We start from the raw sequence: 17,356 nt of genomic DNA, 5'->3' as shown, positions 1-17,356 counted from the left end.
TCTATTTCTGCATACCTACTAATTCCAGTTCCTTACTGGTACCATTGGCAAAACTGTTGTCTTATTTTATGGATTGACTGACCATTCTCTAGTTGTTCAGCATATGTACGCTTTATTTTACATGCACAAATCTTTTTTAATGCTTCCTTAACCACCAATAAAAGGAGTAGTTAATATACTACCAAGCAAGAAAAGTTGCCTTAAAAACAAACAATTCTGCCAATGTTACCTTTATGGATCGCAGGAGTTCTCTAGTTCAGGGCTGTTGAGTTATGGCCTGAATACTGGTTGGTTGTGGATTCTCAAGTGTTATCCTATACAAAGGGCTTACCCTGCACTTCAGAATGTTGCCATCATGCCTAACCTCTACCTACTTGAGGTCAACAGTAGTTCTTGCTCCTTGCTTTCTACTCCTCGTAGTTATTACAAGGAAAGTCCTTCCCTTGGTGAGAACTGCCAGCTTGTGGGGCCTGTGTGAGGAAGGAGCTGGGCATGGAGCTGTGTCCATAGCCATCTGGATAGAAGCGCAGCAGGCCCGGCTCTACAGAAGTCTGCCACACTGTTTTGGCTGTAGAGATTCCCAAACTATTGCTGCAAACCTCCCAGAGTGTTTGCTGGTGCCACAGGTTGGCACAGTGTATTGACTAACCCATGCTATGGCTTAAACTTGAAACGTGACCCGAGATTGATTTAATTTCTTTATTTTCCTCCTAGTTTTGGTTTTTGCAGTTACCAGTGGCAACACCATGATGTTTTACAGTGAACTTCGTATATAACACTTTTTTTTTCTTTTTGTTTGTCTTCCTCCTGGTTTCTCAGCTCCCTCAGGCTCAAAAGGTAATCTCTTTTCTGTCCCATCTGAGTCATTGCCACAACTCACAGTCATGCATGTCCATGGTGCTGTGTATTTGACTCTGTTCATGACCAGTGAAAGGGTTTCCTCCCACAACTTCACAAACTGGAAATCAGATGCAAACACAGAGACCCTTAGACTGTGTTTGCCATGCCCCTTACCCCTGCCACACTAGCCCTATCAAAAGAACCCTCTCATGGTCAGGGTTTAAAGAATAAATCCATACCCCAGCATTTTCCTAAGAATTGCCAAATAATATGCAGGTCAAGAGTAAGTTAGGTACAATCCTTCAATGATAGCATTGTAGATTTACTAAGGAAAATCTCCTAGGCAGAAAGATAATGCAGATGCTTTGTAGATTCAGAGAGCATGTTTAAATTCTGGACTCTCTGAAATTCCCAGTGGTTTCATTAGTTATAAAAGTAGTTTCTGGTCTGGAGAAATCACTCAGAGGTTGAAAGCGCTGGCTGCCCTTCCAGAGGACCCAGGTTTAATTCGCAGAACTTACATGGAGGCTAACAGCCATCTGTAACTCCAGTTCCAGGAGGGATGATACCCTCTTCTGGCTGCCTCTGGCACTGCATGCATACAGCCCAGGACCAACATTTGTGTATGCAAGACACTCAGATGCATCAAATAAAAATAAAAAAAATTTCAAAAAATAGTTTGCTTGTCTTTCTTTTCATCTATGGCCTGTAATATCCAGAGAGCACTAGAGCAGAGTCCACGGCGAGAGCCAGACCCTTTCACTGGTCTTCATTGTGTATCTGAGATGATCTCCACCCACCATCTACAGTGTTCTCTGTCCAAAAAAGATTCCATATGTTTCAGTGATGGCTTTGCCTTGTTGTCCTCTTGGCATGCTGTTGGATCCTAAGGACAGTTATGGTATTTAAAAAAGAAATGTCACGCCATGCCTGCTGCATTATTCGCATGTATTCCACAAACATAAGCAAGCCTTCCGGAAGACACAGCAGGTTCTGGAGACCAGATGTGGGCTAGTTTCATTTCAAGAGTTAAGGTATGGTGCCTGCATGAAATTGAGGCAGCATCTTGAGACTTCTGCGTCAGAACAGGATGCTTCCAGTCTTCCTCATCAAGAGGGTGCACAACTGTTGTACAAAAGACAGTCTGTTCAGACCATATGGACGACCAGAGGCCTAGAAATCATTACACAATTACTCAGATATATTTGAGATATCTAAACAAGGCAAGACATGCTAGTGTGCGACTTGGCTCATGGTAATGTTTGATTACACTTGAGTGCCATCACACCAGGACTGAACACTTCATTAAAAGTTCACAGAATCCAAGATAACAGCGGCTTCCAGAGTAAATATACAGTCAGATTCTAGATTGTTTGGAAATCTTGATGTCTTTGATAGAACACACTTCCTTAATTGCCCATGTTTGAAAAAAAAAAGAAATCTTATTTTAGAAAGAGCCTTAACAAGGCAGAAATGGACCTATCTTACCTCACAGGCATTTGGTCAGTTCCTCTTGTAGAAGATTCCTCAAGAACTGGAGCTGCTATAAGCCATGGAATTTTAAAACAGAGTTCAAACAAACCAAGGCAGACAGCAGTAAGAGCAATGCTGCCAGTGTTGTGGGCTCTGTGATTCTCCATGGTGCTTACGTCATCAAGCTCAGTCCTTCTGCTCTCAAAGCAGGACATGCTACCATGATCAGAGAAACCAGTCAAGGAAGCTTCCTGAGCTGCTTGCTCAATTCTTCCCCTGTCTCCAGCAGATGGCAGACAGTCCAAGGGCCTTCTTCTATAGCCCTGACTAGCAGGGAAGAGGTCTACCTCCTATTCTCAGCAAGTTGTCTTGTTTGTTTGTTTGTTTTTACCCTTACCAAAATAGAGAAGGGACTGAAAAGGTTTTGTAGGGTTAGGCTCAAGAAGAACATTGGGCTGGAATTCTGTCCAATAAAGAGTTTATTAGAAAAGTAAATGGCCATTGATAGACAAAGGAACAGGCACCAGATTGATAGGAGCTCTGAGGAGAGTTTAGACCACAGCACCAGCTATAAGACAGAATGCCAGGCCTCTGAAGAGAGGACTTGGAGTCTGTATGGAAGAATGAGGTCACTTTTTATACCTTCCTGGGGATTGAAGAGGTCATGGCACAAGCCAGGCTCTCTGATTTCCAGGCAGGAGACAGGGAAGGGGGTTAGGAGTAGGATAGGTGGCTATCAATATAAACTCACTTCTCCAAGGGAGTGTCCTTGGCTCAGGGGAGTTTGACTGTATTGACAGAGAGAATAGAGTCTCATTTAGGGAGCCTCACTATCTGGAAAAAGGGAGGCTTGCTGCAAGGGACTGTGGCCTGTGTGGCTGCTGGATTCTAACAACATATTCTTAGGGTACATACCTTAAAAACCACATGAACTCTATTTCAAATGGTTTCATATTTCTTGGGACAGTTCCTGTAAAATACCCAGCTCTGGAGAAACATTTTGTGTATGTATAAACCTCAGTTATCTGGGCCGCAGGGTTTAGAAGGGAGTATCCTATTGATGGAGTATCCTCTTTATCTAACAATGTGTCATGATTTCCCCCTGTCCATTTTCTTAACCTGTCCCTAGAGTTGTGTCAATGACTATCTTGATACATTGGCTGGGAGGATGAGTCTTGTAAGCTTCCGCTTTTTTTCAGATGTCCCAGCTCACTGCTGGACCAGTGCTGGTTTTCTTTCTAGGCTTCATCCATCTATGACAATGGGCATGTTACCTAGTCTCTCCAGGCTCTTAGGGCTCATCATTACAGAGTGAGAATGTCAGGCTGCTTTTTGGTTTTGCTACAAGCATGATTTCTCTATCTCTGTCTAGCACAGAGGTAGCTTATAGAAGATAGTTACAGCATATAGAGTTTGAACAAGTATTTCTTGTGGTCACTGACACCTCAAAGCTGATTAAGGGAGCATTTATGTGCAAGGTGGTGGTCTGGTGCCCTGCATGTGTTTTGTGGTCTTGACTCAACACTAACAGATAGGCAGAGATGACAAAAGAATCCAACAGGCACACAGCACCTCAAGTTCCTCATTAACTACTCTGCAGTTATGGGATATATACCATATAGTTAGAAATGCTCCAAATAGTTAGAAATGGAGATTGAGCCTGGAACACCAACAAATCAAAGACATTCAGGGTTCATTATATCGAGATGTTTTCCAGGTGCCGTTGACATTACCCATTGGTTTTGCTACCATAGACATTGCTATGATAAGTTCTTTGCTAACCCAGAAGTTTGGTGTTCTGTGCATGAAGGGAAGCAGACCAGCCACTATGTCTTTGGCCCCCTTTTCTGATGAGGTCATGAACATATGCATTGGACCATATGGTGTCTGTGTTTATATTGAATGTGCCTCGGTATCATCTACAACTGTTTTCTCTATAAATAGTTACGTCTCTATAAACATGCTTGTTTTAATTTCTTGGCTTGTCTACAACTAAAAATATCCCATTTAAATGCCCTTCTTGTGATTAATGTACTAGACATCAATGATGATTGTGTCTCAGTTATGATTTTTATGATTTCAACATTGATGGTCTTCTAATACACCTTTTCCAGACTATCACAACAGTTTTCCAGAACAGCAATTGGAGAAAATGACATCCATGTACTTATTTAACTTGTAACTGTTAAGCACCTTCAAGCTACTTTGGGGGTTTATACATCTTAACCCTTGATATAGCAATTGGGGTAGCAATAGCCATTGAAGAGCCCAAAGAACTTTGTCAATTTCTACCAAATATGTAATCCACAAATTCTTGGAGCTATGTAATGTCTCATGCTTTGCAACCCATGTGTCTTTTCTCACTGGTCGCTACTGAACCAGTTTTCCTAGAGGAACTGTGGGGAAAGAGATCTACATGAACCAGGTTTGCCTTTGGAAGCATTTGCTTTCTTTTACACAGTACTTTTTTACTTCTGGGGAAAAATAGATGAGAGCTTGCATTTTATAATGGTCACATAATGAAAGCATCCAAAGCCATTTCTAAATGCCCATTCAGGCTGTTGAACAGAGCCTTTCATTCTGCTGAGTTCAGTCTGTAAGAACCACATGGTAGTTCAAGCTGTGTACTTTATTTTTAATCACTGTATCATGACCTTGAGTGTCTAGTGAGATGTGTTTAAACTTGACCATCTGTGTGGTTACCTTGTCCAGACATTACTACCTTTGCCCCTATCATTTATACAGCTTCAGAATTTACCAAAAAATATTTCTTGGCAGTTTCCTGGGTGCTCTCACCTTGCCTGGCAGAATAGTAGTTAATATCTGCCTGAGAATTCTGAGAGGGCATAAACATTTTTCTCCCAACCATAGTTAAAGCAAATCACATCTCTAATCCCGTTTGGAACAGCAATTGGTGCATTCAGGGCTGCACAGTATGGCAAAATGATCCCGGTTTAATGGCCCAACCTTGTGTTTTGTTTCCTGTTAGGAATAGCTTAACTTGCCTTCTTGAACAAACACAGCAGGGTTCAAGATCTGTTGTTCTGTGCCTGCTGTGATATGCTGCACTGCTTAACTTGTATAAGGGACTGCATAAATTAGCTTCTTAAATGGAGGTCCAGTTTGGGTCTTTCTCTCAGGATAAACTGTTTTATTAATCTCCCCACGCACCAAGGTAAATGGAGCCATGAATCCATTTGCACTTTCTTTGTATACTTATATTATATTTGGGGGAATAAATGAAAGTACTAATTTATCTAAAGGTTTTCTTTTATTGTGTTTCAGGGGAATACTTTTATTCAATTGTTTAAGTCAAGGCTGCCTATCTTCTCCCTTTCCTCCCTCTCTAATTTTTCCTCCATCTCTCTTTTCTTTCCCTTCTTCCCTCCTTCTTCTCCCCCTTCATTCCTTCACTCACCTTGTTTGGGGCCCACCTCCTTCTTCTGTGTAATTGACTCTCAGCAAGTGCAGGACATGTGCTTGTCCATATGTATCCCTTTTAGGATCTGTACATCGAACTGTTAAATCAATTGTGATAGAACTTTGAAAAAAGAAAAGTTTGCAAAGATGCTCTTTGGTGGGGCTGCAGATCTGGTGAGTTCAGAGCCCATGGCAGCTACATGCATGCTATGCAGATGCAGACATGGGCATAGTGGCCATGTGTTAACTACTTACCTTTGCTTCTGGCTTTTTTCACTACTTGCTTTTCATGTGAATAATTATCACTTATTTTGATAACCCTGTTCCTCTTCAAATCATTTGCTATTTTATAGGAACCTAACTCAGTCAGAAGGTTGATGATAGTGGCCCAATGGACTATCTACATTATAGAGTTTTGTTTGTGATTAAGGCCAGTAAAGTGGAAATAGAGCAGGTAGAGGCAGCTTGCCCCACAGCCACTGTGATGGACGCCATGGAAGTCTGAGTGACATTGTGGTATTCAACCATAGTGGTCACTGATATTTGTCAGTGTCATCAATCTGTGTGTGTCTATAGTAGCCCATGCATGTAGCCCTGAGGAAGAGAACTTGACAAATTTCATATGGAAGTGCATCTTGGCTGATGCCTTTCCTGGGGCCAAGCCCTACCCTGTGATTGATCCGTGCTACGAATGCATGGCACTCAGATTCCACATGCTTCATCTCCCACTAGGTGTACTTGCTTAAAAAATAAATAAATAAAAAGCAGAGTTTTAATGAAGACACAAATTAAAAAGTACTTTAGCACTTATACTATTATACATACAAGTATTGACAATGTCTGTCAAAATATTTCACGCTTGCACATAATTATCTAATAATCCCATTTTTCCAGATTCTAGTGCAAACTGGCCCATGACTTACAATTTTATTTATAACAAAGAAAAGAAGTGCCAAAATGTTCAAAATAGGAAAATAGCTACAAAGTTATTAAACTTTGGAAAGGTGAGATGTTAAGAGCACTGAAAATTAACTTAAAATGAAAGGTTAATAGCAGCTACTTCCTGGTGGTAGGAAAACTAGGATTTGTTGTTTCCCCTTAATACATTTATGTATGTTTTTAGTCTTATACAATAAACACTATTTTAATGAAGTACTAATTACATTCATGCTAATATACTAATTATTTTACTTTTTTGGTGTATATGTGGGATATGTGTGTGTTGTGTGTGTGTGGAAAGAGAGAGGCAGAGAGAGACAGAGAGACAGAGACAGCGACAGAGAGAGACAGAGAGACAGAGATAGAGAGAAAAACACAGAGAGAGACAGAGACAGAGAAATAGACAGAGAGGGAGAGGCAGAATGTAATGCATGCAAAGGCCAGAGAAGAATGTTGATCATCTTCTTCTCTTGAGACAGGGTAGCTAATGAACCTGGACTGGTTGACCAGTTAGCTCCCAGATGCTCCTATCTTTGCCCCCTGACACGAGAATTACAGGCACGTATGGCCATGTCCAGCATTTTTACATGGATGCTGGAGGTTTGAATGCAAGTCCTTGTGCTTTCAGAAAAAGTACTCTTAACCATTGATTCATCTCCCCAGCCTCTGCATTACTTAAAATACATTAGATGGGATAAGAGTGACAGAAGCTAACCTAACATCTAAGTTTTGCTTTCTTCAGAAGAAAAGGGAAGGGTGAAAATCCCAAACTTTGAAGTTACAATGTTTCATGGTAGAGATAACTAGACTCAGAAGGGTCATAGTGAATTGCCTCCTATGGGGCAATTCTAAAAATACCCGTGTTTGCTAGTAATCTTTATTTCTGGCTGAAAAGAGAAATCGTTTACTAAGACAGTCAACCTAGTTCATAGCAGAGGCTTAGAGGAAAACTGAGCTGAGCCTAGGATACTTAGCAATGATAGGTATATTACATTCTGGGGGTCAAATTCCACCCCTCCTCTGGACTGGGGGGAGAGCTACTTGGCTGAAAGCTATGAAAATAAAGTGGAGTTTGCTATTTGGAAAATGAATTGATAGGGTAGTTCCTCTACCTGTGTTCACCATAAGGCAAGTGGATACCCTTGCTGCAGAAATGGATACCCTGCCTTGTGCTTCAAGATACATGTTCCTAGCCTAAAATGTATTTCCTTGGATCCAGGGCACAGTATCTTTCTCATTGTCATAGTAGAGTAGGGTGAGGTAATAGCAATCTATAGGACTTTCTGTGGTATATGTATAGTGCTTGCCCAGGGCCCAGCCCCCAAGAGCTCCATTACATGGTAGACATATAGCTGACCTCTGCAGGAGTCATAGCATTATTGATAACTCCACTTATACCCTACCCTGTTTAATGTAACTTGGTGATTTTTTTTTTAAGATAAGCACTGGGACTAGATAAGTGTAAACCCAGAAAACAAAGAATTGATTTCAAAATCCATAATATCTCAAGACATTTTTGGTCCCAAACTTAGTCTTTTAAGTGTCTAAGGAAATCAAAGCCTAGTTTCAAGAATTCTCACTTATTTAAGAAATATGCATGCTTTCTATTTATATCAAGCACAGTGATGAAATGTGACCCTCTAGAGGTGCCAGGTAAAGCTTCCTCCACTCAACAAGAGAAATTGCCTTTTCCCTTGAAAGCCAAAGAACAGCTGAGACTAAAGAATAATATTTTTCAAAGTTGCTTCATTTTAATTGTGTTTCCGTCCACACGGAAATGCAGACACCTTTTTCTACTATACAGAAAAGAAACAAACAATAGGGAAAGAAACTAACTTAATGACTTGGGACAGGGACACCATAGCAATACCATTACAAGAGCAATAGGGCAGGCTTCATGGGACATCTCCCAATGCCCAGGGTTCTGGCTTCTTGCTTCCAGATGCAATTTCAGAGGTTGTTTTTATTTACTCACATGAAATTTTGAACTCAAATAACTGGAGTACTGTTTGAAGTCCCTTTTGTGTGCTGATGGACTTTGAACTCCTTTACCCACCACATAATATGCTAGTTGTATTTTCTGAAAAAGTGGTTTATGAGTCTATACTTTTTGGTTAGTCAAGTCATGGAACATGGAGTGTCTTAATGAAATGATTAAATATATATATATGTATATGTATATATATATATATGAGTAAGGAGTATAATTTTTTCTGACTGCATTAGAAAGATAATATACAAAGACCAATCTCATACAGAAGCAAATAAAAATCAATCAACCCAGTGATTGATTTGTAAACCATATTTGAAAGTTTACATCAAATCAGTATATATTTACTACCATTTGTTTTAGTCTGCTTTCATTGGTCCTTATAGAAGAACATTTCTTATATGAAAGATAAACCTAATAAAGGCCCCAGTGATTCCAGAGAAATCACCAACTAATCACTCATAAGAGGTCCCACCTTTACTTCTTTGGGAATAGTTTTGTTTTGCTATAATATAAATCTAATTTTCATTGATAGAATTAATTTTGTTTTATTACAAATTTTATTACAAATCTGTCGTTGGAATCCAGTCATACTTCATCTGTCCAATCATTTTGCTGGTCATTTTATTTCCTTCTTGGGCCCCTAGATAACTGATATATGTAGGTCAGTCCCTTGAGAGAAAAAAGATAGCTGTGGGTGAAACACCATGCAGATACCATGGCAAAGGATTCTACTGAAATGATGCTTTGGGGGAAACTGGGAAGTCATACAATTCCCTAAAGCCACACAATGAAGTTCAAAAACAAAAGCTAGGTGTTTACCCCATCCCAATGAACCCAGAGGATTTGGGAAAAACTCAACCAAGTTTCATGAGGTAGAATAATGTTAGGCAAGGACTAATGTCATGCTATGGATTTTCTTTTTCCAGAAATGACTCCAAGACTTGACCTACTTGCTGACTCACCAAGCTTCTTGCATGAATTGCATGCATTCCTTGCCCAGGCCTGGGATGCATTAGGTGATCTGAGTCTGGGTATCACTGAAGCACCTATGCTTCCATCCTGCTCCCTTCCTCCATATGAGCTATAGGGAAAGAGTTGATATGGAAGAAAAGCCATCACCCCAAACTCCCTTAACAGGCTTAGTCATCATTTACTACCTTAGTTGTTTCCTGAACCACAATTAGCTCTGAGATCTATGATGTTCTGTCATGGGACAGAGGAAAAAATACTCTTCTTTTTTAAAATGTGCCTCAAATGGAGATACTAAGTTCAAATTCACTAGAGTAATGAAAAAAGGAACTTACAAGCTTCTCTCTTAACCTGAATGGTTCGTGTGGGGTTAGCCAATTAGGGCAGAGGCCCTAACCACTATCCTATGTACATCCTTGATAATTCTGCTTAAAAGTTCAAGAACTCTTGTGGGCTGTTTCTATTCTAAGGATGATTTATTGGTTGTCTCTTTTGCTCTGTTCTAAGCTCATGAAGGTAAAACATGACATTTTACACCACCAAAAAGGGTTTCTGGGGGCAGAATAACTTGTACTTGATCTCCAGAAACATGTAGGCTAAGTCTCATACCTCTGCTTTGCTGCCTTTTGATTATTTTAGCTCTGTTTTCATCCTATGTTGAATGGGCACAGATAATTTACAAGGTGTGTGCCAGGCTTAGATTTAAGATCACATACGGATAAAGTTTTGCAGTGAGTGTACATGGATAGATGCATAGGTAGGGGAATAAGCTGATGGAGAGAAGGAGGGAGAGAGGCAGGGGTAGAAGAATGAATACGCATTCTGATTCAAGAGGCTGAAACTGAGTTTGGATGTTGACTCAAGGTCTGTTCATTTGAAGTCACAGTGTTCAACTGAGCTGGTTTTAGAAGGTGAGTTGTTTTTGTTATCACTGTGGCATAGTCTGGAGAGCATGCACTACTTGCTTCTAGCCACAACAGCATGTAGGTACCAGCTCCTCACAGCCTTTATTGTCAGGCTAACCACATGGATGGAAGCATGATGCACACAGGCATCTTGTCTTCGTTCTGCTACTAACTCCACATGATCCCTTTCCTCCCTGAGCCTCCCATAGAAAATAAACAAAAGGATGATGTTGGAATAAATTCATTCAAGGACCATTTACTGAGCACTTCGTGTGTATTAGGCTCTCTGCTAAAAGCTTGGAGAAAAAGGAGACTTTTTTCCTTTTCCTTCTGCTCTCAGAGTTCACAGGCTATACACAATTTCCCGTGTCTCTTCCAGCCATCGTGTTCAGAGACTTAGCTGTATTAACAGTTTGCACAGATTTGGGCCTAGATGGTATCTTTGGTTGTAGAGTAAATATGATTATCTTTGTAGTGGAGTTTCAGGACATCTGGTTCCCATTTCCACTTAGTTAGGAAAGGTTTTATGGAGGAAGCCACGTTTCAGGGGGTCTTTAAACAAGGGGAAGGTTTTGTCCCTGGGCCCCAAAGCTCCAACTGTTGGCTGTATTTTCAGGCATCTATTTGGGAGGTGTCTAAACCACGTTTGTGAAATTATGAATGTTTGGCCACAACGGGGGGTCGGTTGTGTGTCAGGCTCATCATGAATACTGGCCCAAGTCCAATGCTCCGTGATCATTCCCATTGTCCTCATTCCTGGGGACTCTGGAAATAAGCAGGTCACTCCTAATAAACAAACAAAGCAGTCTCCAAGACAGCTTTCAGATATGCTAATCAGATGTTAATCAGTAGTGTTCTTTTGACCACAGATTTATTTATAGATGTGTTCCCGGTCAAAGACAACATGCTGATGCTATTGAAATGTTTGCTTATAAACTATATTCCCTGCTTAATGGCTTTTAACTTAGAGTCACTGGGAACAAGAGACGGCGTCGGCATTTTACCAAATAATAGCTATTTCCTTGTAAGAGTGGTTCTAGATTTTTCTTCAAGATATTTCCAACCCTCATTCAGCATTATCATTCACAAAGTTGTCTTTAGGTTGTTGAAAAGAGAAAGAAAACAGAACAACTGCAGCAATCAGCTTTATAGGAGTTGCTACTAAGGTTCAAAGAGGATACCGTGCTTACCTTTGTAGTTAGCTGGCGTAGATTACAGCAAGGGCTAGCCAGAATTCAGCATCTCCTAAGCAAACAGCAGCAATTCAGTTTGAAAAAAATAAGAAATAAATAAATAAAAAAAAAACAGAAACCATTTTAGAAAAAAGCAAATGAACATTTAAGTATCATTCATACAGGTTTGAAAGACTATAATTTACCAAGCCAGTCAAGGGCAGGATGAGAGGAAACATTGCTCAACGTTTATTTATTTCATACTTACGTCTTCTTCTCCCACTTTCATTTTGCATATTATTTAGGATAAGGGCATCTTGCAAAAATGTTGAAAAATGCCTTGTACAACAGAAATCTAAACAGCGTTTGGTGTTCTTAATTGCATGCACCGGAAGAATCAGCTCTTCAAGAAAGGAAACGGTTGCCTTTGTGTGTCTATCACCATAAAGATCATTAAAAATACTAATAGTCGCCGGGTGTTGGTGGCGCACGCCTTTAATCCCAGCACTTGGGAGGCAGAGGCAGGTGGATTTCTGAGTTCAAGGCCAGCCTGGTCTACAGAGTGAGTTCCAGGACAGCTGGGGCTACACAGAGAAACCCTGTCTCGAAAAACCAAAAAAAAAAAAAAAAAAATACTAATAGTCGAGGACAATATTTTTAACCTGTACCATGATACCTGTATTCTGACAGCATTTTCAGTGCAGGTGTGTTACCAAGGTTGCTGTACAGGGTTTTTCTTTATCTTTGTGTAAAGAGGGATTTAAACACAGGTCTTATATGACTTATTATTGTTTTAAATAATTTACTTTTAGTTTGGTAGCATCAATTTTCACCACAGGGATATGCTACCAAGTGCTTTTATGTATGCAGTGTTTTCTATAGAGGAAGCTCTAGGGAAAGCTTCCTTGGTGTTCAAACATTCAGTCAGAGAGACAAGAACTATAAATAAATAAACAAATAAATAAGCATGTACACACTCGCCATTCAGATTTAAGACTTGAAATTGTTATCACGTCTATTTCAGAGTTTTATTTATGGATTCATGCATTGTTTTTGGTGGCATGAAATCTCATGAAAATTGAAGGGCTGGCCCTGGCCGAGCATTCATCTGTGGAGCATTCTGACTCTCATTGGCATCTTTGCCAGAGTTTTCTTCCTGTGGGAAATCCTGTCTCTTACTGAAAGCCATGAGTGCCCAGCCTATCTGCCTCAGCTCTTACAGCTCTTCTTTCCTCTTCTCGTTCTGATATACGGGTGTTCCCATCATTCCTAGTACACGCTCCCAGAGACCACACTGTTCCTTGAGGGGAGGGAGCCTGGCATTATATCTGCACCTTTGCACATAACCCTTTGTTAAGTTTCTGCAGATGCCTTCTTGGGTTGTGAGCTCTGATTTCTGCTAGCGTTAGTGTTCCACGTGGGGCTGCAGAGTGTCTTCTGTGAGTGTCTGTGTCTACTCAGCAGACGGGCATCACTGATGTGCATGTTTAAAAGTTTAGACAAATAGTTTCACACCACATGGACACTTCTGCTACTCAGTTTGTTTTTCCAAATGTTGGGATTTACCCAGATTCTCATGTGAGATGCTCTTTTAGGATCTGAGAGAGATCACACATGAACATGCTTTCTGGAACTAGAACACAAATGCCCAGGAAAATTACTTTTGGAGTTCATTATAAATATAGATGGATAGTCTATGACCACACCATCCTCAGTGCCCCCAGTGTCCTCAGAATATATATTGTCATCTCACCATGGGCAGGTGAGAGTCTTTGTGCTCTTCTGCTAATAAAACAAACGACTCCCTTCCCTTCCCATTTCCAAGTGGCTTTTTAGATTGCCGAGTAAAATGTCCATTAATCAATGTTTAAATATGCAACTCACAGAGAGCATGTCAAAACTGGCCTCTATTCAACAGTCAGAAGGTGGGAATCAAAGATTATGAGAGCAAAGCATAAAGTCAGCCCGAGCCAGACAGTGTTGGCATCAAACGAGCTGCCTGATCCTGTCTTCCATGGAGAGCGTGGCTGCATTGGTCTCATTGTCACCCATGAATGGACTTTCATAGCCTTGCCCATCTGAAGCCTCCTGTGTCTTCACCAGGGCTATGTCTGCACTGAACGTGTCTGCAATGTGCCTGTGTTCCTACTAGGTGCCTCCCTTAAGAGGTATTAAAGGTACTTGTGTCATCGCGTTGTGTAACAGAAGGTACTAGGGACATATCTGGGAACAGTGGCAGGTGACTGACATACAGAGGCTCCTTTTATTTAAGGATCTGAATGGGGGAGGTCCAGGCTGTTTAGCTGTGAAGAGTTTCAATATAACTACATGACTTCCTTCTGTCCCCCCCTTTTCTCAACCCATTTCTCTGTTCTTCCTGGGCTCTAACTTACATAGGAGTCATTTTAGTGACCTTTGGGAACTTTCTTAGTGGGGTAAAATGGAGAACATGGGGACATATGTTTTTGCCCTGTCCACAATTTCCCTCACTGTGTACCACCTGTGCCTTGCCCCTGGGAACCCCTAAGTACTCAGACTTCGTGGGTCCAAGGAGAGAGCATGAGAAAGATAACTTGCCCCATGCCCAAGCTGCATTTGAGAAGGTGGGTCTTAAAGGACTTGGCTTTTTCAGGGCTCCCTGGTTGCATTCCCAGACTCCACACCAATAAATAATCTGTCATTTTCCATTCAAAATGCCTCACTTAGTATTCAAAGGTGCACACAGCTGTGTTTTTCTACCTCTTAGTACTATTCCTTTCCTGTCAAGGCAAATGTTTTTGACAGAACTAATAGTTAATTCAGGTTATGCTTCAACTAGGTAGCTATTAAATAACACCGCCTGCCTTTTAAATGGGTTTTTACTGGAAAACCTCATACTTTGCAAATGGCTTTTTATCTCCTAGGGCAGTGTGCCTGCAATTCACACAGACTACCACTAGATGGCAACAGTGTCCTTTATACAGAGTGCTGAGTGTGGTTAATTGTAGGTCTTGAAGGAAACGGGAAACATGGCTTTATACCCCTGTATAAAATATCTATGTATGGTAGTATTTTAGATTTATATAATACACTCTGTTAATCTAGCCAATGTGTTGATCAACTTCAATAAGCAAAGCATAGGAATGGAGAAGCAACTATAGAAGAAATGGTATATTGAAGGAGAGTAAATGAATTAGCCGTTGCCCTTGGCCAAGAGCCAGTCTTCCCAGTGGAGTTTGCCATTGTGCTCAGCCCACACCCCAACCCCTTCAGCTGCAGCTTCCAGGGCTCAGCAGATCTGGCAGAAGACTCTGCTGAACCCACCTGGCAGTCCTCAAATGTGCTGCCAAGCAGGCTGCTCTGAACTCGGCTTGAGTGCCCAGCTCACCTCCTCCCCAGGGCTTGGCGTTACCTCCAGGGCATCCAGCTGCAGGAGAAAGAGAGCATCCTGACACTGACCTCATCAACTCCCTTCCCTTGGAATGGAGATTTTAAAATGGCAAGGCAGGCAAATGCCCTTCAAAATCAGAGGCTGGTCAGTAGCCTGCACTGTTCATGTCCCCGTGGAGGGCCACACTCATGGCACCAGCCCCAAGCCTGCCCTTTGCTGTGCCTTTGCTTGGGCCTCTCTTCTATTTGGGCAAAGGAGACTTTCAAGATAGCAGCTTCTTACTGAGGATCTCAAAGCAGCCAAGCTTTTATTTGTTATGAAGGTTTTTCATAAAGTCTTAAGGACAACATACCTGTCATAAAACACAGTTCCTAGGGATGAAGGCATGTAGAGTCTGTTGACCACCCCCACTTTGACATTCCTATTTATTCTCTTTATCCCTCCCCACTGCCTATATCTCCCAGGCCCACTCTTCCCTCTCTTCTCTCATCTACTCCCTCTCCTTTCCTCCTCCCTTCTCTCCTCTCCCCCTCCCCTCTCCCTCCTTTCCCTCTCCCTGCTTCTGTTTTTTCTTCCCTTTTTTTTGTCTAATTTTCTATCCATGGTGAGGGAACATGAGCATGAGCACCACACTTAGGTTCTTATAACCACCCAACAGAGAGATAATCTTTCCACAAGCTTGAGATAACAAAAAGACAAACTATCCCGGGGAATACAAATCAAATCATGTGTCCAATAAACAAGCCAATTTTACAGCCTAGGTTGTGTATACACATGCCCAAGAAACCGTCTGGTTGTTCACCTAGCCATATGTGCAAGGTGAGAGGTGGCAGCTGCCACAAAACCCTGTGGCTAGAAAGGGTGAAGAGGCTTTCTCTAAGGGAGAGGTTGATATCTTCTGGAAGAAAAGGATGGTTTTTAAAGGTCTACCTCAGTACTATAGCATGTATCAATAATTTAGGGGAAAAATGGAGGGAAGCAGGAAACTGCTTTCTGCTTATTAAGCCAGCTTTCAGGAGGCATTTGTAGCTGGCATTTTCATGTGACTGGTGTAAATAAGTACAAGATGGCCACTTGGACCCAAGCTGGACTAGAAGAAGGCAGGCTCTCAGCTCCCTACAGGAGGCCAGCATGCCAGCCCCTACCAGACCTCCTCCATCAGTCTCATAGGTTTTTCTGCATCTGTAAACACACCCTGGGTTCCTTGGGGAAAACAGCCCAGTCTTGTGCTTAGTTCTCCTCACAGCACATGGCAGAGGACTTTGCATACAGCTGAGGCTTAAGGGAAGTTCTGAAGACAAACAATGCATAGCAATGAGCTGGCCAGGCCATGAACCAGGGACCTGGTGGTATGATGCTGCTGGGGCCACACCCTCGACACTGACCACATGCCTGTCTGGTGCCACCCGTGGAAACAGATGAAGCACCAGGAGTAGAGGCCTGGCATGGCTGCCCAGAGCTCGCACATGAATCTGAATGCACATTCATAAAGATGCATACATTGTTAACTTGGGAAGCTGACAGGAAGCAACCGATCTGTTGAGCAAGTTTGTATTTTATGAACCAGATGTTGAGCATTATTATCCATCATTTCCTTTGATTCCAGAATGGTCCCCATTATGTAGCATAGGAAATGAAGGATATGGAATAATATACACTTATTATACAACAGCACACCATAGCTGAGAAGTTCAGGGGCTGTTCAAAGCTTAGACAAGTGCAATTGAGCAGCAGGTCACTTTAGGATTCTTGCTTGGACTGAAGTTAGTGAGATTTTGCTGAGACAGACCATGGTGACCTCCATCCATCTCTTACTCCTACCTTTTGAAAAATGAATGTAGATTCTGTATCTGTATTTTTCTTAGAAGCCTTAAGTCTGAATCTGCAATAGCTACCAGTTGGGGACTTCAGGCTATGGTGGCTGCATAATTTCTGCTTAGAGGTCTAGGTAAAAAACCTCTTGCCATTTGCCATGGATTGCTATTTCCTGGAACAGGAGCCCAGGATGCCTTTTGATCCTAAAGAGCTTGTGATGCAAACAAACTTTCCTTCTGATTGATTTTTCTTCTCCACGAAATGTTTCAGATGCACAGAGGCCAACCTGGGGGCTGGGGGGGGACGGTGCGGTGACACGCAGATTCTACTGAAGTAGACAAGTGCTGCGGGTGTCGTCTCTGTCACTCGCTGAATTCTTTGCCCACCAGGCCAGAACTCTAATCACCCTGCAGAACAAGGGGTCCCTGAAGCAACCCAGTCTGTGGCAACCCAGCTCCAG

At 41.7% G+C, this 17,356-nt stretch overlaps 1 protein-coding gene across 2 annotated transcripts in view; it reads left to right on the top strand.

Annotated features, from left to right (window-relative positions):
* The window catches only part of Cacna2d3 (calcium voltage-gated channel auxiliary subunit alpha2delta 3), an 816,591-nt gene that overhangs the window by 592,466 nt on the left and 206,769 nt on the right, over positions 1–17,356 (top strand). Inside the window, exon 14 of one of the 2 annotated variants that reach the window (XM_031361417.1) lies at positions 820–837. The exons of the other annotated variant lie outside the window; for it this stretch is intronic. Coding sequence (XP_031217277.1) covers positions 820–837 — 18 coding nt within the window. The remainder of the gene's footprint in view (positions 1–819; positions 838–17,356) is intronic. 2 annotated transcript variants of the gene reach the window in all.

The sequence above is a fragment of the Mastomys coucha genome, unplaced genomic scaffold (genome assembly GCF_008632895.1).
Source record: "Mastomys coucha isolate ucsf_1 unplaced genomic scaffold, UCSF_Mcou_1 pScaffold9, whole genome shotgun sequence".
Lineage (NCBI taxonomy): Eukaryota > Metazoa > Chordata > Mammalia > Rodentia > Muridae > Mastomys > Mastomys coucha.
This window is presented reverse-complemented; position numbering and strand designations above follow the sequence as displayed.